Here is a 25,505-nt window from a genome sequence, read left to right on the forward strand (position 1 = left end):
AAGAGCAAACATATCTACACGGAAGAGAGATTTTTTCCATTTGAAGCTCATTCGAAGCAGCTGTATTTGAAGTACTTTGGCTACCTTAAAAGGGGAAGGAATTTATCTAAAGGAGGCATTTATACCCATCATATCATGGAAGAAGATGGAGCAATTGCAGTAATGCACCCCTACTTATCCTAATTTAACCATTCAGGGACCTGCTATGCTGGTGCAATGAACCTGAACAGATTCAGGTTGGTTTCGAGACTCTCTCTGCCCCCTTTTATTAAAATGAACAATGTAAGAAACACATTAGACAATCCATTTTTTCCAGTAAATGCAATTTGAAGTCACATGAAATGGAGCCAGGCTCACCCTGTCCAGTGACCGATATGTCTGATGCCTCATAGTGAAGTTTTGCCCCTCTAGTCCACCTTTAAGCGTCAGAAAAGAGAAGCAGTGAAAGACACCAGAATGCAGCCGAAAAACAAAGTGAGGGACAAAAACAATGGTGAATAAGGCAGACAGAGACACGAAAAAGAAGAGAGAAAAGGAGGAAGGAAAGCTTTATTTAGACAGCCTGATAATCTCCCATCTCCAGAGCACATCTATGGATGCCCCCTCACTCCATCAACCTGCTCATTGTGAAGACAGAGCCAGTAGTGCTGGCCAGCTTGTCGATTTCCCATTATCTTTCTCACAGAGGGGTCCTGCTTGCCCATACATCAGCAGGTCTGGACACACAGACTCTCATGACCATCCATCAGCTGCTACCAATACTGCAACTATGACCCCAGAAATAAAATATTCTACACTAAATATAGTCGAGTGATCAAAAGTTTATGTTAATTTTAAAAAATCACTTGTTAAATCTGATGCAACCTAACTTAACAGATGCTGGTGCAGGTGGAAAATACTTTGAATGTGTTACAAGTATAGCAGTAAGACTACATGGTCGCCGTATATTGACTATAAACTTGCGAACTGCCCTGTGTCAGCAAACAGCTGCCAGCAAGTGTCTGTTGCGTTTAAGTTTTGTGAAGTTAGACACTAAATCCCTAGCCACACTGCCTCATGTCTTCCCTCTGGGGCAGGGAAACAAACAGGATTTTCTAAAAGGCTATTATTGTCTTTACATTTCTTGCTGTTGTTTTGTGTTTCTTTCAATGAATAAGTTAATGATTTTAAACAAAAAGAGTAACACTGTAAAAAGATTCAAATATAGTTTAGTTATCCCAGGTGTTCACATTTGATGAACACAAGCTGACCAACACTGTCAGCATAACTGCCAATATTATGACAGCAATCTAAGACATGGCTTATTGCTCAGTATACATTTACTGTAATGTGGCAGTAGTCATTATTACATTATTATTTTTAAGTTTAAATTCTATTATAAGAAGAACTAGCAAAAAAGCTGCGTGTGTCGGCCTTGTGCAATGTGTTTACATCTAACTCTAACATACTGAAAGCTTGACTGTCTTAACATTTGCTGGCTTATTGGCTTTTGGAAGACTTCTCACACTGACATTCGTAAGACATCAAAAATACATCAGTATATCTCCCAGTTTTCATACTCTACCTCCAAAAAGCGAATCGTACTACACTGGTATAAATAGTAGGGCTGTGCGATATGATCAAAATGTCATATCCCGATATGACATTTCTTATCCCAATAACAATATATATCACAAAATAGTGCATTTTCTGTAAATTCTGTGAATCTCGGGGAACTCGACTTGTGTGAAGCGTTTTCAGCTGGGCGTCGTGTACCTGGAGTCGAGTGTTTTGACTGATGCATTAAACTATACATTTTTAGACATAACTTGTACTGGCTGTCATTTTCTTTGTATTTATTACACGGTGTGCTGTGGGGAAAAGCCTGTTCTAATGTTTGAGTCTAAGGTGTATTTTGAACACCTGATGGCTCTTTTTTGCTTCTCATCCGTTAACTCTCTCCATACTCGTTCACGTGATTCTTGCGTAGGTGGTTGAAGAGGTTTGCCTGCTCTGTGTTTTCTGGTCCGTGTCAGACTTTTCATAACCAAACCCTGTCCATGCTACAGAGGTAGCCCCTCGTTTAGGAATAAGGTCCTCGATTTGTTTTGACTGGTCCTTCTGTTTGGAGCTACCTGGTTCTGCCTCATCTTCACTGGCCATGTTGGCATTCTCTGTGCCCGCATCCACGTGGTGACTGTAAGCACCATTTATAGTTACCTTATGTTTTTATTTCAGGTAATTTGTTTGACGCATATTCTGAAATTTGATGTTTGAGAATAATGTATATCATTTCAGTGTATTTTGAAAAGTTGAGCTTTATTGTGAAAGGTTTATGTAGAAAATAAACAAGCAGACGGCGGAACCACACAATGATTTTACCGTTGCTAATGAAAGTACGTGTAAAAACAGTCGCTTGTCCGTCCATAGTGTGGTTATTTTAAATCGCCACTACAGTGACCATCAAAACGATGAAAAAATATTGCCGTAAACAGCTTATTTTGCGACACCACAAAACAAACGATAGCATAATATGAAACGATGTTTTCATATCCGATATGTATATTCATATCATCCCATATGTATCATCCTATCAAACAGCCCTAATCAACAGGTGTCAGTAGATATTAGTAGAAGGTTTTTCTACTTACATTTAGCTTGTAAGGCATTGTCTCAAAGTAGATTGAGGTTGCAGAGATTCTTTTCACATCAGACATGTAGCCGTGAGACAGACTGGAGTGAGAAAAAACAATATATACATAAAGAATAAAACATGGAAGTTCAAAGACTCTGTTTGTAAACCTTTTCACAAAATTTTATTCAATATGAATATCAGATTTGTAGGAAACTAAAACAGGGCAGTAACACACTACAGTTGACCAACAACTTGGGTGGCTTTAAAAGTGTGTGGATGAAGAAAAAACAGGACCAACAATGAAAATAAAGCAACAGTGAATACTAACTGTCCACCATCAGATACGTCCAGGCCCATGATACGATCGTGGGGATTGAGTACAGCGGTGAAAGTGGCAAAGTTGGCAGGAGAGCCAGAGTACAGTTCGACGTTGACGCCCCACAGAGCTGGATCCAGGTCAAAGGCCTCCAGAGCTCGTTTCTGACAGAGCAGCTCAATTTGGTCAACCACTCCTCCTCCACCATGAGACCTGTAATGGAAAATTTGTTTCAATTCATCTAATGTCCGTGTACTATTGGTATGTCATTGTGACTTCCTGGTACAAAGACGAGTGCTTGAGGATGGGAAAAGAACTAAGTGCAAGCTGAGTTCACATGCATGACATGCGATGTTCCCTCTAAGCTGCGCACGTGCGCAATTGCGCACTGCTGACACGGTCTCTGTGCACAGAAAATCTTCGTTGCGCACAAAAAAAATCTAACCTGAATTGAAATTAAAATTAAAATTTCAACAATTCTGTTTTGCAGTGTTAGTCAGTGAGTGACTGGCTGCTCCTGTATGGGATTAGAACGATGCCACCTTATCCCATAGTCCAGCCAATGATGCGATTCACATTCGTATATACGCAGCTAATCAACGTGGTTGACAGGCTATGACAGCGTCCTTATGTGCCGACACCGGTGTTTTACCTGGCAAAGCGGCGTGGCTGATGTGGAGTGAAGCCACGTTAATGACAACGTGTACAACCATTGGAGATGTGAGCAGGACAGACGGAACAATTGATGGAAAAAGTGTGGACTTTATACCAGTTTTTAAATTGTGTTGATCGGCCACGTAAAACCAGAGTTATGATAAAAATATATGAAATGCTTGGTTTTCTTCCTGAATACTATTGTTGTTTATATTTACTGCGGGAAGAAACGTTCTATAAGAAAAAACGCTCTGCCTGTGAGCAAAAACAAAACCAAAAACACCCCCACCCTTTCCTATTGGTCGAAAAAAGTACAGCCTGCAGGCTGATGTTCTCCTTTATCTCATAGTGGAAAGAAATAATTTTTGGAGTGGCACTCCAAAAATATTTGTATTGCATTAAATTTGATGCAGAACAGCTGATTGTTCTGTAAATAGTTTGAAATGTTTATTAAAAAAAACGCCTTGGCTGCATTTAAAAAAAATAGCTGCAAAAAACTTTGTTTGCCAAACTGAGATACTTTTTTTAAAAAGTAACTATATAATTAATTGTCCAACATTGGTCATTATATACTGTATTTTGCAGTCAGAGAGTTACAGGACAGAGGTGTGGACTCGAGTCACATGACTTGGACTCGAGTCAGACTCGAGTCATTAATTTTATGACTTTAGACTTGACTTGAAATAATGTTCTAAGACTTGTGACTTGACTTGGACTTTTACACCAATGACTTGGGACTTGAATTGGACTTGAACCGGTTTACTTGAAAAGACTTGATATTTTACCCCAAATATAAAATTTAACATGCATATTATATAGAGATTGAAAATGTGACGTCATTCACGGGTAGAACCGCAAAGGATTCTGGGAACTCGTGGCAAGCGGTACTAGCGCACGCAGGCTTTCAATTGAAACCAGTCACACAGCGATAAAAAGAAACACAAAAATGTCAAGAAGCTGTTGTATTATTAACTGCAATAGCCGGTCGCATGACAGCCACGGGAAGCCGACGGGTAAAGAGATCGGTTGTTTTCGGATTACGTTGTTGAAGAGAAATTGTTCGAGCCATGTTTCCGAAGTAACAAAGATGCGACTGGATTGCAGCCATTCAAAGACCAATTATAACGTCCCAGAACACTCCAGCTCACAGGTTAGTCTGCTCCAAGCATTTCCACAAAGGTCAGTCTGCTGTTGTAGTTAATGCGTCATTTTTCTTAACATAATTGGTGATATAGGTTACAAGCAAGTCTGGCGCTGAACAGAAATTGTTGCGCTATGCTCCTTTGTTTATTGTGCATAAATAGTGAATTGTCCTGACACAATATTGCGTTTCGCTTCTGTTATTATGGTACACTGACAAAAACATATACTTTTATTCACAGGGTAAAACAGTTGTTTTGTATCACTAATTGTCCAGTGCGATTACAGCATACAATATTATTGTCACTGCTACATTTCTGTGATGCTACCAGAAATTATTTCCACTGCTAATTAACTACCGTTGAGCTCAAAGGTCCTATTAATAAACGGTTAAGGAATGTGTATTTATGACGACGATTTGTGAGACTGGTAAACTTATGATACGTACGATGGTCTTTACTTTCTACACGGTGCATTTCAAGGTCCTGCACCCATCCGTCGGTAAACTGTACCTGGGCTTGTTGCAGTGACCGGAAGTTACTAAACTTCATGAGTGTATGCACTCACTCCAAGAACCGTATGATTATAAATATGCATATAAATATGCTACGATGAGATAGCTGACTTCATCTAACTAGCAAATGTTTTCCAGGCTACGTTGGTGATGCAGTTTTTTTTTAAATTATATATTTTTTAAAATATCATTTATTTATGTATGATATTTTTGTCATGCGATTTTAAAGCTGGTCCTACAAGCGCATCCAAGAATAACATGCAGCTTATCTCAGAACTGTCGGTGAAAATTATTCTTGGAGCTAGGTTTAATTGAGCTGCATTTTAAAGAGGTGCAATTTCACAATTTGTGTATATTTTCTAAGTTCACTATTTTGTCATGTGTTGAGAAAAACACAGATTTAAAAATTACATGGTCTAATATTTACATTTAGCATATAACTGCAACATGCTTTTTTTCGTTTTTTTTTTAAAGACTCGAAAGGACTTGAAATTCAAAATTTCAGACTTGTGACTTTACTCGGACTTTTACACCAGTGACTTGAGACTCGACTCTGACTTGCCTGACATTACTTGAGACTTGACTTGAGACTTGAGGATAAAGACTTGAGACTTACTTGAGACTTGCAAAACAATGACTTGGTCCCACCTCTGTTACAGGACTCTCTCACAGACCACAGACTCATAATACAAGTCAGAGCTTTATAAAAAAAAAAGAAAAAAGAAGAAAGATATGTTTTCAAAATTGGAATTCAAGTTATTTTTACTCCCAATAGTGTTAACAAACTACACAGGTCAATGACTACATTTTTGTTTTACATTTTCATTGTAAGTGGGCTAAAGCAGTTAATTAAAAGTAGTCTAACATAAATATAAATGCTGTAATTTGATTATCTTAATAAACCATGTAACTTGGATGGATTCAATGCTGGTGGGACCACAGTGCACACGTCTGATGTCGCTCACAGTGGTCCAAGGGACCGCTCAGGGAGTTTGTGTGTTCGCTCAGACACATGGAAAATTAGAGGGAACATTGATGACATGCTTTATCTGTATTCACTATGTCGTTGGTCCCTTAAACCAGGGATAGTTCATTTTTGGCCAGCAGAACAATGCCGTGAACACAACGGACAAGCCAGTGTGGTGAACTGCTGTTAACTGCATTCCATGCAAATACAAAATGAAATTATCATTCATCAGATTAGCTATACCAGTCTGTTCAGTCCATTAAATCTATTTTTGTTACAGCCAGCCCCTGATGGGAACTGCCTATATAGCCAACAGCAATCACCAGCTACTTGCCATCTATTTGTCTGTTGCTTGGGATTGAGCAGGTAGGACATATTGGTAAAAACCAACACTATGACAGGTATACATTATGGACACAAATGTTCTCCATAGTCTAGAGTCATCAGTACAAGCAAACCCTCTAAGTAAAGCACTAATTTTGCATTGTCATTTGGTACATCGCTGTAAAACTGTTTAGACTACGGCCCCTTTAACATATTTTCACACATTTTCCACAAACAGTAAATTTAGTCAAGAAAGATCTACACCAACCTAGACCCAAAACTTCCACAGCAGATGTGAGGCATCTCTGGTGAAAATCAAACCTTTTCAGTGGAATTACAGATGAAGGTGCAACAGATGGCTACTTTAAAAACCACTCATTCAATGAGATCATCCTTTTGTTACATTACATTAAAAGTGGGAGAAAAAAACAACAGATGAGTGGGATGTCGGGAGGGAAAAAAACAAAAATTAAAAACACAGTCAGTGGGAGAGAGATTTGTGGTAGGATTGTATTCCAGGAATCAAAGGCATCAAATGAGATGAATTTCAAAACATGTCATCTTTCTGGTTGCTGCTGATAAATGCGACTTATCTGAAGGAAATAACAGAACTAAACTGAAAATAGAAAACATGCAACTATCAGCCCGGCACTAAATTCTTCAAATATAACCCCTCAGGAATTTTCTTTGGAAAGGCAGAGGCTGTGGATTATGTACCTGGTAAGAAATTACTATCATGGGTAAACAAGACTACACAGTATAGATCGGTGTGTGTTTGTGCACGTCTGTAACAAATATCCTCAAGCACATAATATTAATAGTGAAAACAAACAGAGGTGTGGCTGAATAAAAACGTACTTTATGACAGGGTTGCGTGAATATTTGTTGGTAAGACAGGAGCCGAGAACTTCCTGAGCTGCTCGGCTGCAGAAATTCTGCAATGAGAACACACAGGCGGACACACACAGATCAATGGCACGAGTAGACAGAAGGGACAAGGACAGCAAATTAAAGTCTGTTAAGTGATAGTGAGAAATCCCCCTCCGGCAAGAGGCAATCATTACAGTATTGAACCTCTGGACTTCCATAGACTAACACTCTGCACTTTCCAATGATTATCCCCTTGCAGCTGGAGGATACAAGATAATGCAATAAATGTTTCTACACATGCTGAATTACATCAGGATCGTTGAGACGCACTGAGAAACAAATTTTAGTCATTATTGTTAGAGGAAAAAAAGCATACTGTTTCCTTTGTATCTTTTCAGTTTGCTCAAGATGAAATTTATTGGCTGGACTCATTGACTGATGATGTTAGTAGATGCATTCCTTTGCCTTTTTTTAAATCTGCAATTACTGCAATACAGTAGAGCTTGACCAAAATCTTAAAATCTGAGTGATGCAGCCCCGACTGTGTAACATGTCTCTCTTGTATATCGTCACACTGGTCAGTAACAGCATCTGACATAAAATGAACACAGACAAATAAAGTCTGAATGCTGCCTCTCTGAGTGGGGTGGTGGTTGTGGTGTGTTGTTATGCAAATGCTTCACCTGTGAGCCAAGAGGAGATCAAGGCAGATAACAGCTCCAGTAACAGCTTTCTACTGCATCCGTCTGTCATGCCAACTACTGTGCATATATTAGAAAGGAAACGCATTTGCTTCTTAGTGTCAGTGTGTGTGTGTGTGTGTGTGTGTGTGTGTGCAAAACTGTACGTCTTCTCATCGGAGGAATGTCTGTCTGAGCTGTACTGTGATGTGACTTGCAGAGTGAGCTGGGGAGGAGGCAGAATGAAGACATCAGCTTTATCTCACACTAGAGTGGTCAGGCTTTGTGTTGAGAGGGGGCTGACATACTCCACTGAACTGTGGCGAAGAAGGAACAGGAGGAGAGAGAAGGAACAGCAGAAGATAAAACCTTGTCTGCTCTTCTGAATAGTAAAATTTTTCATTTCACACCATCCAGCCTTGGAATGAAAACAAAGAGCTGCCCAAATCTTTCTGATAACTGAGCTAGTCTCGCTCACAACAAGCAGAGTTTCTTATAAGTGTTTTTACTATTAAAGAAGTTGAGTTTGAATGACTTCCAGCCTACTGTGTACAGTTCCTCAGTGAGTGAATAATGAATTAACAGGAAGCTTGATATGAATTTATTCCTGTCAGAGATCATGACATCAGTTTATGAGCTGTATGTGTGAGACAAAAGTTCAGTTTTAGAAGCCTCAAAGGCCAATGGAAATATTTAAAACAGGACATTTGGAGGTATACAACATTAATGCAGACAGCAAGAGGATTCAAGAATAAATAACTTGGCAGAGTGTGAATTTCAAATGCTATACCCACGATCATGTGTTGGATTTGGTGTGCACATCTATCACAAGACCTCAAAGGCTTTTCCCTCACTTTTCCAGCCAGCAGTAACATGTAGAATAACTAGAATAAATATCCCAAAGTCGGCGCATTCATTCATTAATGAGAGGGGATTAGTTATTCTCAGACAGTTGCACTGCTAACATGTCAGGGAGAGGCTATCAGCTCTCTGAGACACCGAATAACTGCTTACATTGACCATCTTTGCTTAAAAAAAGAAAGACAATTGAATCAATACAAAAAAGTGGAACGAGTGTCTGACTGACTAAACCCTTTTAAAAATACGTTTTTTTTAAACAAGTGAGTCTGTCGCCTTACAACTCCGTGACAACAGTTTTAAAGGACTGTGAAAAATTCAAGCGCCTATTCTCAACTGAGTGTTTTAAGGTGGTAATCATTAGTTATATATTTCAAATAACCATCCGCTTCAATCAAAATGACGAGAGGAAACAAAACCATTTATAGATTAACATAAAAGGTGTGCGCTGACGTATTCTGACTTTCAATGTAGGTTTCTATATAGATTTACTAGCAAGTTGCACCAGTTCAAACTGGGTTTTAGTATAAACAAAAATTCTTTCATATTTACAAAGAGATTACAGTGTGTAAGAGATGGGAACTCAGAGATTTTTGCAACTGACCCTGCTGCATTTACATTTCTGAGAGTTCCTTTCTCAGAGAACAAACTGATTTACTAATGTTTGCCAAATGCAATTTACTGCCAGTTGCGCTGATGTTGAATGATATTTTTTCACACTTGATATTTAAACAAACTCATGTCTATGATTGGAAAACTAACTGCAACCACAAGCGAAATTTGGAGATTGCGCTCACATGCTATTTTGCGCCACTTAATCTGGCTCCTAGTACCTCAGATGCAATGAGCTCCAAACCACGGCACTGCCTGTCCTTCTCCTTCTGCAGCAGATTCCACATCTCGGGGTCATCCTGAGCCAGGCTCTCCTGACCCGTCCAAGGACGATCTTCATCCGCTGCACGGGTGGCAGCGTGAGACTGGTGGGCACGTGCACTGAGACAAACAGGGACTCGCTGGCACAGCGGCTGTGGGTGGAAGACGAGTTGGGAATATGAGGAAAGAAAATACAGAAAGGAAAAGGTTTGATTTAGAGTTTGTCAGCTTTACACAGATATCGCAGTTACAGTAGAAATGTTTTCTAAAACTGTGTCATTGCACCAAACTGGGTCATGAGTTGCCAGAGTGTGAGATTGTGTCCATCATCCTGCAGCTAACAGATGGTTGTATTGGATTTCCAGGTACAACTATTGTATATTTCCCACCTAATCATGTCGTTCTCTTTGTAGCCTGCTGAAAGCTTATCATCTCAAAGTTGAGAAATCAAATTAGTTTGACTTGGTAGCCACAGATCATGGTGCAGTTAAAGTCCCTGTCATCTCCTAAAGTTGCTGAATTTTCATGGACATTTGTCAGTTTTTGGTCACCATGCTGCTGCTAGCTGTCCTATTACAAAGAACATCAATTCTCTAGTCTTTATTTGATCATTTCATATATTTAAAGTGTGATTCTAATTTGTCCTGTACAAAAAGGAGACATTTGCCTCCTTTCAACTACTGCGCTTCCCTTACACTCTAATGCAGCCTGGTATAATTAGAAGCTGGCGTGTTTTCGTGATATCAATAATCAGCATGGTTGTTCAATTATGCCTCTATCAGCACTTCTATAAACTGGGACCGACTTTTACAGCCTCAGTGTACCAGAAGGAGGCATATAGAGAACAGATTCAGCACTTCCTGCTTATCTAATCTGGACTGGGGCTGGCGAGTTCTTTCTCTGCTGCAATGCTTGATCGTGTGAGAGTGCAGACTCCATACAATTTTCACTGGCTCTTTTCTAAAGTGAATCCTGATCCCACTTTTCTTTGTTAGTATGACACACCACCGACACGGTGCTTGGACCATCAGAAAACCTCTGAATACACACAAAAAAAGGTTTGTGTTCTATTTAAGTGGATTCCCATTATAACTCTCAATCAAAAAAGAAGCACTGTGTGGGAGAGCTGTAAGGTTAAATAAAATGTTGACAGGTTGATTGCACTCAAAACAAATTGGCTCATTCTCTTCATTTAATCAGCAATATGATGATGATGACTCTGTGCTGAGATCAATCGCCCCACTACAAACCTATAGTTATCATCTGTACAGGTGTGCTGGGGTGTGAGGGACAGCCTCCTTTTAATAGCGCCATTAAAAAGCAATTAACACAATACTTAGGACTCTTTAAGGACACCCATATGAAAAACATGTAATTATGCTTATTCCATGCAGTGTGAATTAAGTTTGGCTTTTTACTCATTTGAAATGGCTTTATAATATTTACCAGTGTTGTTTTTCACAGGCTTTAAGATATATGTATATTCTCATTCTAAATAATCTCTACAACATAAAGAGGTCTAGCTATAGTATAATTCAATACACTCTTTAAAAAATAAAATAAAATACCCTAAAGATAGTTTATCACCTTCATTGTGGTTGTCTACTTCTTCCTCTGCTCCCCAGTGTGGCAAAAGAGACAACGGTGACACGCCAGGGGAGCCAACTGGCACACTAATGACTGATTTCTAATAGTCTCTACCCTGGCCTTCTGTCACCAGTAGCATTTATGATGGTGGAGATTTCCCTCCCCAGGATCCTGGAAAAGACAGGGCCTGGGAGACAGGTCGAGCTGCCTCTGAGGACACATTTCTCGCCAAAAAAAAATCACACGGGTCATTAAACCTTGACGGGAACTGTCCTTTGCTGTCTCTTTTTCGACTGTGGCACACCAACGCCAGGAAACGCAGTGGCAGAAAAAACCCAAACTGAGTGGCTACAGGGTTACTGAAGACTGAAAAACAGACAAGGCTGCCTCTCCTTTCTCCTCTTCACCTTCATCCTTTCCCCGCACTATCCTGTCACCCTACGCCGCTAAGCACTCTCAACCAAGTAACATTTGTGTGGCATTTTTGTTAGTTCCTCTTGTCATCGATGTGAATTTCACAGTGTCCAAATGGGAAAGCTCTGAGCTTAAACAGCCAAAAGACAGGTTACTCCCTGTTGTGTTTCTTTCTGTTTCCCTGCTTCATTTCTCAGCCTTGATCATTATGGGAGATTAATTAATAAACACAAAACAAACTGATCCAAGAGAAGCGAGAGCCAAGATACAAGCACCAAATATGTCACAGCGGGACTATTTTTAGGCGACAGATTACGCTGTCGTTTGAAGGTGAACTTGATGAAAACTCTGCTGTGAGAAAAGGGGCGGGATAGGCCGCGTCAACCTGGGTGCTGAGCACAAAATAATGACAGAGTCACAGATGCACTACATCTGCGTGACAATGATAAGGTAATTGTTGGCATTCTGCCTTCCCTGTCAAACATCTGTGCTCAAAGTACAATTGCGAAACAGAAGAAAAGGGAAGGAAGAAAATCATTTCATTAATCCTACTTCTGTATTGTTTTTGCCCGTTTCCTGAAGCAGCTCCTGAGGAGAGTCAATTTTACAGATGACTGCTGTCCATCAGCAGCTATACCAAACAACAATCAACCCAGAAAAACACACACTAACACACACACACACACACATGGGATTAGAGTGGTGAAAGTAGGTTGCAACGATTCGATTATAAAAAAAAAAATCCTCAACGCAAATTTTTTGCCCTGGGTTTTCCAACAAAAAACTGATAACACAACAGTAGCAGTGAAGATGACGCTGTTGTAGTTTAATGTAGAGTTTGTCCACACACACACACACACACACACACGTCGAAGAACAAAGAGGCGGAGCCGTACTGAGAAGCAGAACCCGATACTGTAATCACCATTAAAAGCATTTCTGTTAAAAACCCGGGGAGGAGTCCTGCATCAAACAACCTGTTTTACAGGATCCAGTATGTTGAAAAAAAGCTTTTGTAGCTGCTCCTATCCACCGCAGCAAAAAACTGCAAGACATTATTGACAATGTTGGTCACTAATAACCAGAGAAGTCTGGGACCAACAGACTTAAAAACTCCTTTGTCCCACACGCCATTAAACTCTTTAACTCCTCGCTGGAGGGGAGGCAGAGGGGAAACAGGAGGACAAAGGGGGCGGGGACAACTAAGCAGTAGTTTTTGCACAAACCAAACACTAAATAAGAACTGATCACTGTGCGCACGATCTGATATCCTTGTGTTGGTGTTGGAATAACTATCTATCTATCTATCTATCTATCTATCTATCTATCTATCTATCTATCTATCTATCTATCTATCTATCTATCTATCTATCTATCTATCTATCTATCTATCTATCTATCTATCTATCTATCCATCCATCCATCCATCCCATTTTTCTATTGCAGTGATATACTCAGCGAACAGGGGTGAGTTTAAAGGAGGGCATGGGATGTACTAGATCATATTTATTTCAAAGCTTTAGTAACATTACTTTGCTTTTATATTGATTAAATTATATTAATATTTAAAAATATAAAAATAAAACCTTTTTTCAACCCGCAGGCCAGTAAAAATATACATAAGCTAGCAGAAGTCACTGACCCAGTGCTGTTTGACGCTGAATAATTATAAACATGAATTATTAAAATCTACACCATCAGAATGTCTGCTTTCCGCAGCAGGAAACGTTGCATCGAAGCATAGTGCAAACCTCAGACAATGCTGATTTCCTCACTTCATTCCAGCTACAGCTTGTTCCTCTAAAGGCTTAACACCACACCTTCTCCTTTATTCATTACAACATTTAATAACTCAGACACACCAGACTGCCTAAAACTAAATCTGAGCCCTGGCTGAACGACATGACCCAAGCTGTCAGGCGCGACTGCCGTCGAGCTGAGCGCAAGTGGAAAAAGGACAAACTACAAGTGTCATTCCAGATGCTGAAGGACTGTTGGCGTCAATATCAAAGAACTGTAAAAGATGCCAAAAGAAAACACTTATCTGACATTATTTTGTCAAACTGTCACAACCCGCGTGTTTTATTTAAAACTATTAACTCTGTTCTTAATGCACCATATACTGACTGTATCAAGCCCTCATCAGAAGCCTGTGAAAATTTTTTACACTTTTTTATTGAGAAGGTCTCCTCCACAAGGGCTCAAATCTCTCCTTGTGCTCATGACCTCTCAGTCTCTGTTTCCTGCTCTGCTGTCTTTGACAGGTTTGAGCCTGTGACTCTGTCCTTTTTAAAGGAGACTGTTGGTCATCTTAAGCCTACAGGGTCTCCAAATGATGCTGTCCCTCCTCGACTTTTAAAAGAGGTGTTACCTACAGTTGGTCCTTTGGTTCTTGAACTGGTAAACCATAGTCTGATGTCAGGTGTTGTCCCTAAAGATTTTAAACATGCAGTAGTCAAACCCCTGATTAAAAAACCTTGCAAATTAGCTGGCCTATCTCCAAACTACCTTTTCTTTCCAAAATTCTTGAAAAGGTAGTTTACAGCCAAATAATGACCTTCCTGGAAAAGCAAAATGTGTTAGAAGGTTTTCCAATCTGGTTTTAAACCCTTTCATAGCACTGAATCAGCCCTTTTAAAAGTTTTTAATGACATATTTTTAGCGACTGATGCTGGGGACTGTGTTGTTCTTGTGCTTTTAGATTTGACAGCTGTGTTTGATACCGTGGATTATGCCATTTTATTCTCTCATTTGGAGCACTGGGTGGGCATTAGGGGCACAGCACTGGAGTGGTTCAGGTCCTACTTGGCGGGGCGAACTTTTTGTGTCAGCCTCGGTGACTATGTGTCGTCCTCCGCTCCCCTCTTGTGTGGTGTCCCACAGGGCTCAGTTCTAGGCCCCCTCCTCTTCTCTTTATATCTGCTTCCTCTTGGTTCTGTACTGAGAAAGCACGGCATTGCTTTCCACTTTTATGCTGATGACTGTCAGATCTATGTCCCTCTAAAGAAAAAAGACAGATACCTTACACAGCCATTACTTCAGTGTCTCGATGACATTAAGGCTTGGATGTCTAAAATTCAATGATAAAAAGGTGATGGTTTTTGGTAGCCCCACTGAGACCCCCAATGTGTATGTAGATTCCCTGGCCCAGTATGTTAAGCCAACTGTCACAAACCTGGGGGTCAAAGTGGACTGTGATCTGAAGTTTAACAATCAAATTAAGGCAGTGGTAAAATCTAGCTTCTTTCAGCTGGCAAAAATAAAGCCAATTCTTTCACGGCAGCACTTTGAGACAGTGATCCACACCTTTGTTAGCACTCGGCTGGATTACTGTAATGCACTTTATATTGGGGTCAGTGCATCATATATTAGTCATCTACAGAGGGTGCAAAATGCCGCAGCTCGTCTTTTAACTGGCACTCGAAAGTTTGAGCACATTTCCCCTGTTTTAGCTTCACTTCACTGGCTGCCCATTTCTTTTAGGATTCATTTTTAAATTCTTTTATTTACTTTTAAAGCTCTCCATGGCCTAGCTCCATCTTATCTCCATGAGCTGCTACAGCCTTATACACCCACCCGCTCTCTCAGGTCAGCTGATCAGCTGCTCCTGAAGATACCCAGGACTGGGCGTTGTAAAATTATGATATTATTTTATGCCATGTTATACCCCTAATTAAAGATTGTGAATTATTATGTAGTTTTAGTTTGCATTATTCTCCTGAATTAGAAGAAGCTGATAACTATTGCATTAGTTAAACTGATTTGCATTACATTAAATTGCTGACTTGTTGTGAATGAATGATATTGTTTTATGATGCATTATATTGCTGAGTTATAAGAAATACTGTTCGCAGAAGGTTATTGTCTAATTTGTCTGAGTAGAAGAGAACAGAGTGTGCTGGAGTTTTCTGCCCCATTTCAGCAGGAGCAGATAAACAGGGAGCCAAGGTCGTAGCTTAGGCGCTGTGTGAGAGAGAGCATGTGAATGTTTAGGCTTTTTATGATAAGGTGGAGGCACCAGAGGTTATAAAAGTTTGAGCAATGCTCCACCATTTTGAGATTTTGAGGCTGTCTGCATCAGTGTCCATCTCCCACGTGTGTGATCATTAAATCATCGTTTGACTCAACCCGGCCGGACCAGTGTTGTTATTGTGGTTTTTTCTCTTGTCTCCATCCCCAATATTTTGAACCTTAACAGCTTGGGGGCTCGTCCTGTGGTATTGGGGTGGAATTTAAAAGTTTGGACGGTCCGAGGTTGTCGAACGGACAGGCACGAGCCAGTGGTCTGATTTGAGTGGACAAAAGCCGGCTTATCTAAAGGTAAGGCACTACCTGTTGAATTATTTCCAAAATGTGCCAAATTGGATATGACTAAATTAAAGTCTACTCACTGAAATTACTGGTAGAGTGTCTGTTTTGATTTTGATGAGAATCACCGTGTGTTATGCAGTTAAAGTTGCTTAAGACTATTTAATGAAGTTGAAGAAATATGAAACTGTTCCCAGAAGTAACAGAGAATGTTGGGTTTGAGTCCCTGGATATTGAGCTGAAGGCTCAGGTAGTTTGGTAGGGAAATTAGGACAGAAACTGTTCCCAGAAGTAACAGAGACTGTTTAATTGGTCGTAAAAAAGTTATCTTTCTTCGGTGAGACCCGTTATGGTAAAATTTTTCAAAATCGGTTAGGTTAAAATTATTATAGGACGGCAGCCCAGAAGTCTGCTAAGAAGCACATAGCCCGGGGGTTACGCCCCCTCCTGGCCGTGGACGCGCGGTCTTGACCTGTCGGCGAACAGGGGTAGTTCAGTTTGGCTTTAACTGTGGGGTACAGGGCATCCCGAAATAAGCTAGGAGTTAGAATCTCCTCACCGTTTAAATGGTGTGATGTGCTTGTTTGGACAAAGTTAAATTGAGTTAGGGATTTAGAAGTTAGGTCAGAAACTGTTCCCAGAAGTAACAGATACTGTTTGATTGACTACAAAAAAGTTGGACTTTCTTCGGTGAGACCCGTTATTTTAAATTTGTCGAAATTTGTTAGGTGCTGAATCTGTCAGGCCTGTCAGTGATTGTAAATATAAGACGTCTTTGTAATATAAAATAGAAGAGTTTTGTCTGAGCTTTGTGTGACCCTGTGTGTGACGACAGCGCACTGCAGCGCTGCGAGCTATTTTTAGACGGTGTGTGAACATGCAAATGAGCTGTGACGCGCACAGAGGACTTTGCTTCCTGTTTTTTGAGTTTTATAATTTTGATTTGCAAACAATGATACATGCCTGTAAGTAAAACGCTGATTTTGCTGATTATGATACTACAAATAAGGTGTTGAATGACTAGGGTGTGAATGATGTTGGAGTTTAAAGCGGAAACTCAGAGAGGAGTGTGTTGGGAGACTGGCATGTAGTCTGCAGTGCAAAGGTGGGCGTCTTGCCTGCTAGTCTATTTAACTGTGATGAAAATGATATTAAATAAATCTCTCAGTGTGTTGATACAGGTGGCTATGGGGCTGGACCAACTGCCCCCACAAGCACGGCGGCCGAAGCAAAATTATAGTAATGGACACAAAATCAGCAAGAATCAGCAGCTGTGGAAAAGACAGCAGCTAGCAGAGAATTAAAGGAGAAATTAAGAGAAGTTTTACACATAAAATTGCGGCCAACAGACTTGTGGAGGTTGGGAAGGCGCCTGGAGCATCACAACAAGAAGGTGAAACAAAAACACACACAAGCAGAGAAATGTATTTTTTTTAAATAAATAAAAAAAATCTATGTACATATCTAGGAAATAAAGCACTGTCAGAACTCTTTGTTTTGCCTTTGACTAATGTAAGGAAGTCTTCCAAAAAGACAGGATAAGGTTATTTTATTTGACCTCTTAGTTCAGGTTGTATGTAAGCCTCATTTTAGGACATTTTAGGACATTACTGTACTTATGATAATTTAGTCATTTATGCATTTAGGAAATATTTTATTTAAAATATATAACTTCAGTGACAGTGTTTAGCTTTTTTAGGCCACATGCTGTATGCAGTTGAATTATCAAAATAAAATGGAAACCAATGAGCAGTTCATTCCCAAAAGAGCTGTCTTTTTTTTCCTTTTCTTAATATTTACTATAGCTCATCAACAAAACAGAAGTGTTTCTTATTCGATCATGTAATTAACTCAGAGAATAATCGATCCTCGATCACTAAACTAATCGATAGCTGCAGTCCTGGGTGAGCCCACAGAAGAACACAACAGATATTTAAGGTTGCAGAGAAGAAGTGTCAACAGCGCAGCAGCATCCGTCAGTTTGACACAGCGTTGCCTCTTCCTCTGTCACTGACTAATAGCAGGGCTGCCCATTACAAATTGCCCTGTGATACACTCTTGATGACACTAGACTGGAAATCTAGACTAAAATCTGGACGGGGTGAGGAGGCGTAAAGGGACAGAGGCACAGTCAAGACGACTACACTCCATTCGGATCAAAGGATTGTCAGGGTGACAATCAGAGACTTAAGCGATACTGGCAACAAAGGCAATCTTCAGGAGGCGTAGGCAGTGGAACGGCACATTTATACTGTAATCTTTGCACTGCACTTCTTAAAGATGGTTTCCTAGTGCTTCAGACACATGCTGTGGATGCTAACACTTTTGGGTTCAAGGCTGGCTCAAAGCCTTTCGTCCATGAAACCCCGCTCATAAACTCTATCAGGTCTACAGTGTGAAATATGTTTTTGTTCAAGTCATCCTAGCTTTTAAATCTTTTAAATCATTTTTTGGACAGCTAAAAGCTACTTTGGACCTTATCAATGCAGCTAATCCTGTCCAACAACATAATCCGATTAATGTAAATCTGTCAAAATGAAAAGCTATGCACTAGTTGTGATTCTACCGAAATTACAAGGAGAGAATGTCAACTTTAAAATGTTTTCTTCAGTTAATTCAAAATAAATACAAATAAATTAAAAAAAGGTTGTATTGCAATTGTAGTAGACCTGACTAAACATATATGTTTAGTGAATGGGAGTCAGTGCGCCCAGGGCAGCTGTGGCTACAATGTAGCTGCCATCACCAGTGTGTGAATGTGTGTGTGAATGGGTGAAAGACTGAATGTAGTGTAAAGCGCTTTGGGGTCCTTAGGGACTAAGTAAAGCGCTATACAAATACAGGCCATTTACCATTTACAATCAACACAACATGCTGAAGTTCAAACTGAGCACCAGAACGAGGCAGAAAGGTGATTTAAATGACTTTGAGCTTGGCTTGGTTGTTGGTGCCAGATGGGCTCGTCTGAGTGTTTCAGAAACTGCTGATCCGATGGGATTTTCCCACACAAATGTCTCTAGAGTTTACAAAGAATGTTTTTTCTTAAAGTTTCTTTTGGTAAATTGATGTCAGTTTCTTGGTTACATCACTGATAGGATGACCTTCCTACTGGTCAAGTTGTTAAAGGCCTTCGGCCATATCAGTAAATCTGTAGGAGGCCACATCTCTTACTGACAACTAAAAATTTTCAAGTGTTCAGCAAAGCAAACCCAAAAAGTTTAGATGTTTGAGCTACGTTTAGTTCAACATGACCTCTAGCTCTCACAAAAACCATTGGTTATAAAAAAAAGTTTGATGTACACGATTCACTCTACAGTCTGTGCGAACAGCAGCACTCTCCAATGTTTTCACAAACAATCTTATTATTGTCTCTACACCTCACGTCTCACTTTGCAAAAAACTGAACTGATGAAAATCAAATCTGAAAATAATGTTAATTATAAAATTCAAATTCCATATCTGTCACTCACAGGTTGCTCTTTCAAAGATGTGATCATTTAAATTTGGGAAAATGTTGTGTTTTTTTAAAAAAGCTCAATCTGGAGTGTGCCTGTCCTTATTATACCCAGAAACAAGGTTTGATGCCAATGTGCAAATCCGGGTAACATCCTCTTTTATGTCTGGGGGAGACGTGATAGGAAGTAATAGGAGTGGTCCTGGTGCCTAGGAGGCAGGAGAGAAGAAATCAGAATAATCGACTAATCCAAAAGTAACTAAATATTAGGATTTAAGCACAATCTAATGGAAGATGTTTGCCTGCAAAATTACTGCATGTATTTAAGAGCCATTTGAAATTGTTAAACACATTCTTCAATAATCCAACTGTACTTCAGATCATGAGTTTTCTAAATGTAACTAACATTTACAGCGAACAGCAGCTGTAGCTTTGTTTCCTTGTAAATTAATTGGTGACGAATGTTGTTAAGCAATCCACAGGCAAGTTCTCACATGTCATGTAACTCCTATCACACAATGAGGCACTCTTTGGTATTTTTTGGCATCCTAATATTTCAGAATCAGGGCTTTACTTGACTTCATACTCTGTGTAAATAATCATTCTGTACATACGATAACTTTTTAATCCTACAACTGTTTATAACTTGCATAGTTCCCATTTCTGTATAACTGTATATCTCAGATTTCTGTATAGTTTTTTTTAATTTCATATTTATATCCTGTTCATAGCCTGTACATAGCTTGTACTCACTACAGCCTGTACATACTTATAGTTATAGAATATTCACAACATACTTCATACCGTGTACATTATAACATACCATAATAGACCCATTTTCTGTAATATACTCACATATCTATATTATTGCTAATATATATTGTAATATATCTATATCACTAAAGCACTTCTGGATGGATGCAAACTGCATTTCGTTGCCCTGTACCTGTGCATGTGCAATGACAATAAAGTTGAATTCTATTCTATTCTATAAACCCTTTGTCAGCAGGAATGGCAATCAATAAACATCTAAAATATTTACAGTTATTTATTATCAGACTAAATAATCTAAGACTGTACTTACATTAACTGCATTTGCATTAAACTGTACCTGACTCCAACCTAACCATGCCACTTCTTCTCCACTTTTTCCAGCACTTTTTCCCATGCAAACAAAACTTTACAAAGCTAGGTCATTAGAGCTTAACTTATATGAGAGATCGTTTTTCATGCATAGATATAATTGTTAGGTCCCAACAGTTCCGACTTGCCACACAAACTTTAAATACACTGTTTTGGTTGGGTTTTTTTGTTTTTTCATTTTTAAAGCATGCTGATATGAATCTAATACTCCAGAATAAATAAAAACAAAGCCAAATCTGGTTTGCAACAAAGTTTGACTTCCTAATGAGTTGTTGTCCTTCTTTTTTAATTTTTAAAACCTCACTTGTTTTATATACTTACTTTATAAGAGTATGTTTTAATCCAAAGGTAGACAGTACACAGTTCAGTATGATTTCATCCAGTCTTTTTTTTTTTTTTTTTTACAAAGTGATCATCTGTCGAGCTAGCACAAAAACATACAAATACAAGTATAACACGCAGCATGATAACACATCCCGGTTCCAAGTATTTGGACTGAATATCATGTTATCTTTAATGAAGGTTCTTGTGCAACCATTATTAATTTACACTTAAAAAATAATAATAATGAATTCACTTTTTATGCTTGTAAGCTGTGGCAGTCGCTGTGGCATCATCACGTGGACCCAGCTGCATTCACCAAACTTAACCTCTGGCAACCTCAAGTTTCCATGAATGCAGTGCATAAAGGGCAGACAGAAAACAGCCAGCGGTTTATTGCTGAGCATTTCTATTTATTAAATATAAACACTACAGTTTACTTAAGCAGCAGTAAGAAACATTACCTCAGGGGCAAAATAGCACAGAAATATATTACAGTTACCCGTGTGAGTCGTCTCAGAGCGAATAGCCGCATATTTCCAGGTAGACCTGACGAAGAAGCAGCACAGCAGCGCCCACACCCCTGACAGAAACGAAGGGCTGGTTGAAAAAAAAAAAAAAAGTGTAGTCACTTTCGTCCTACCGAAGGGTTCGATGGGAAATGTAGGCACACTGCAGTGAAGAAAACACAAAAACTAGCTGTGTGCCTACAGTGCTCATATACAGAAGTGCCCAGAGTGCGTGGTCGCACTACAGTCCAGCTCCTAAAGCATGAAGTAATTATTTAATAATCAGATAAGATAAGATAAGATAAGATAAGATAAGATAATAAGATAAGATGCCTTAATTAATGTCAAATTACAACAGAAATAAACATTGAACACAACCTATGAATTAGGGCTGCACAATTAATCGTTAGAAAATTGCAATCTCAATCCATACTCATTTCGAAATGACAACGATTAAAAAAAAAAGAAAAAAAAAGATGACGTATGTACCGGATTTTCTTCCGGGACATAAGCTGCATGAAAACAAGCGCCCACTCTTCAAACAACAAATGACTCAACAAATGACAAGGGCGGAGGCTTATACCACGTGATACAGAAGTCAGCTGGCAGGGAAAAAACAACGGAGAGCACGTGAGAGATAACGAAGCTGTAAAGGCCAAGAAAGTGACAGGAGAAAATCCGTCCCGGCAACCACCCAAACATCAATAACGGGAACCTTATACAGTATGTCTGTGAAGGTTCTCAGTCTTCATCCGAGAAGCTTCTCGGATGAGAGGTGAAACGTCTTCAAGCAACTTAAAGAAGTCCAGACGCTTTTCTTTGCAAGCTCCTTTGACAACCTTATACAGCGCTTCCCCATACCTGTCGAATTTCCGCAGGCGCAAAGAAATTACGGAGGTTATCACTTATCACCTGACCGAAGATAACACTGTTCAAAACGAGGGATTTAGGAAAATGATCAACACCCTAGACCAGTGGTTCCCAAACTTTTTGCTGGGCCCCCTTTGTTTTACAAGAAAAATGTTCGCGCCCCCCCCCCCTCCCGCGCGTGCACGCGCACAAACACATCCTCCAACCACACCCTTATTTTGCTCCATTTCGGTTTATTTCACACCTCAAACATTCAGTAAACAATTAAGCAAATACAAGTAATCTGCAATAAATTACAGGTAGTAATAAAATAAACTTATAATTCTTTTATGCTACATCCACACCTACATGAGTATTTTTGACAACTCAGCTGTTTCGTCCACGTAAACGGCGTTTCGAATCACCGAAAGCGGAGATTTTTTAAAACTCCTTTTTTGCGTTTACCTGTGGATGAGGAATACAGAGTTCGTTGCAACGTCAAAGGTTTGTGCCTTTTTCCACATCACGTTATTGTTTACATGAGATGAATTGCAGAATGGCAGATAGAGACAGAATACCGTTTCTGTTAATCTGACTATCTTCAGTTTTTACAGGCTTACATACACACATGCAGTTACTGTCCCTCTATTTAGAAAGCCAGAGGCGTCACCTTGTGATTATTTTACCTGTAGTTGTTTTTTTTCCTGTGTAACAATATTCAACATTGCTATCAATAAAAATGGTAAATGGCCTGTATTTGTATAGCGCTTTTCTAGTCCCTGGACCCCAAAGCGCTTTACACAACCTGTCATCCACCCATTCACACACTGGTGATGGCAAGCTACATTGTAGCCACAGCTGCCCTGGGGCGCACTAACAGAGGCGAGGCTGCCGGACACTGGCGCCAACGGGTGAAGTGTCTTGCCCAAGGACACAACAACCGAGACTGTCCAAACCAGGGCTCAAACCGGCAACCTTCCGATTACAAGGTGAACTCCCAACTCTTGAGCCATGATCGCCCCTATACATTTTCAAAAAGTGTCTCTCTGTGCAAAATGGGTTCAAAAACATAAACAACTGTGGGATACTGTTGGTCCGTGATTTAGACAGGGGGAATTTTCTCCCCCTTTTCATACTGCGCCCCCCCCCCCCCCCCGCAATGGCTCTGCGCCCCCCCCCCCCCCCCCCCCCCCCTAGGGGGCGGGCCCCACACTTTGGGAAGGTCTGCCCTAGACAAACGCTACACAGTGCCGTCCGGCAACTATTTAAAAAATGTTGCACTACCTGCTCTAAACACGCAGTGTCGAGCAACGGTGGGGATGGGATTATAAGCAGTACAACATTTTTTTATGTTCAGTTTCAACTGTTACGAAGTTGATGTGCAGTTAATAAGTGCAAGAAATATTTATGATTCTCATTTTATGCAAAATCATGCAGCCCTACTATGAATATAAACAAGCACAACAAGCATATAATTTAATATAGTAAAATGCAAAACATAATATGAAAAAAAAAAACTTAAAAACTAAAGAAAAGAAAGGGACACAGTGCTCTGTGCTCATCACAGCTGAACCAGCAATACTGGCTGGTTGCTACATTTTATATATGACTTTTAAAAGAGAATTTCCCTGGAAATATACATGTATGGCATGAACTACATGGCACTACTATCTCTATAAAATGTGGGTAAATTTAATTCAGTGTGTCAGGTATAATCTTTCCAGTTTTTCTCTTGCCTCTTATATTTTATTCTATAAAACGATTTCAGGCAAACAATTGGTTAAAAATTGTGAAACATGATTAATTAATAATTCATTGTTAATCATAGGTAATATATATCAAGTTAGTTAAGTTTAAGTTCATGTAATAAATTGGTCATTGTCATGTACAAGTCCAATCCTTTTAAGGTTAAACTTTAATTTTTAATTTGTGATTTACAGTCTCTGATCTTAACCTCAGTGATTATAGGCCGATCTCCAACCTTCCTTGTATCTAAAAAATTCTTATAACAGCAGTCGTAAAACAGCTAACTGATAATGTGCAGAGGACTGCTTTTACTGAGTTTCACTGAGGTTTCAGAGCTCATCACAGCACAGAAACAGCTGTAGTGAAAGTTACAATTTATCTTCTCATGGCCTCTGACAGTGGACTCATCTCTGTGCTTGTCCTGCTAGACCTCAGTGCAGCGTTCGATACTGTTGACCATAACATTCTATTAAAGTGATTAGAGCACGCTGTGGGTATTACAGGTACTGCACTGCAGTGGTTTGAATCATATCCATCCAATAGAGTTTGTTCATGTAAATGGAGAGACTTCTTCACACACTAAGGTTAATTATGGGGTTCCACAGGGTTCCATGCAAGGACCAATTCTGATTATACATGTTTCCCTTAGGCAGTATCATTTGAAGGCATAGCATACATTTTCATTGCTATGCAGATAATACCCTGCTTTTATATCTACGAAGCCATTGGTGAACACACACCAATCAGTTAAACTGCAGAAATATCTTAAAGACATAAAGACCTGGATGACCTCTAATTTCCTGCTTGTAAATTCAAATATTGTACTCGGCCTTGAAAATTGTAGAAATACGGCATCTAATCACATGTGTACTCTGGATGGCATTACCTTGGCCTCCAGTAACACCGTGAGGAACCTTGCAGTCATTTTTGACCAGGATATGTCCTTCAATGCACATATTAAACAAATATAGGACTGCTTTCTTCCATTCGCGCAACATCTCTAAAGTTTGAATCATCCTTTCTCAGAGTGATGCTGAAAAACTAGTTCATGCATTTATCACTTCTATCCTAGACTACTGTAATTCATTATTATCAGGCGGTCCTAAGATTCCTTTAAAAGCCTTCAGTTGATCCAAAATGCTACGTAAAGAACGAGCATATTTTGCCAATATTTTTTTCTCTAGCTCTCTTCATTGGCTCCCTGTTAAATCCAGAATCGAATCTAAACTCCCTTTCCTCACGTACAAGGTCTTGAATAATCAGGCCTCATAGTAACTCAATAGAGCTCTTCACTCTCAAACTGCTGGTTTACTGGTGTCTCCTAGGATATTTAAAGGTTGAATGGGAGGTAGCTTCTGTGGAAC

At 39.6% G+C, this 25,505-nt stretch overlaps 1 protein-coding gene across 1 annotated transcript in view; it reads right to left on the minus strand.

Moving 5' to 3' along the window:
- Positions 1-21,629, minus strand: part of LOC147331502 (serine hydroxymethyltransferase, mitochondrial-like) — a 32,618-nt gene extending 10,989 nt beyond the window's left edge. Inside the window, exons 1-5 of the mRNA XM_086293874.1 lie at positions 21,540-21,629; positions 9,771-9,962; positions 7,388-7,464; positions 2,943-3,143; positions 2,631-2,712 (exon numbers count right to left, since the gene is read on the minus strand). Coding sequence (XP_086150000.1) covers positions 2,631-2,712; positions 2,943-3,143; positions 7,388-7,464; positions 9,771-9,962; positions 21,540-21,572 — 585 coding nt within the window. The 5' untranslated portion in view covers positions 21,573-21,629. The remainder of the gene's footprint in view (positions 1-2,630; positions 2,713-2,942; positions 3,144-7,387; positions 7,465-9,770; positions 9,963-21,539) is intronic.
- Between the last annotated feature and the right edge of the window lie 3,876 nt (positions 21,630-25,505).

The sequence above is a fragment of the Aulonocara sp. 'chitande type north' Nkhata Bay genome, linkage group LG5 (genome assembly GCF_057382095.1).
Source record: "Aulonocara sp. 'chitande type north' Nkhata Bay isolate Kocher_YH1m ecotype deep benthic linkage group LG5, A_spYH_male_GT1.1, whole genome shotgun sequence".
NCBI lineage: Eukaryota > Metazoa > Chordata > Actinopteri > Cichliformes > Cichlidae > Aulonocara > Aulonocara sp. 'chitande type north' Nkhata Bay.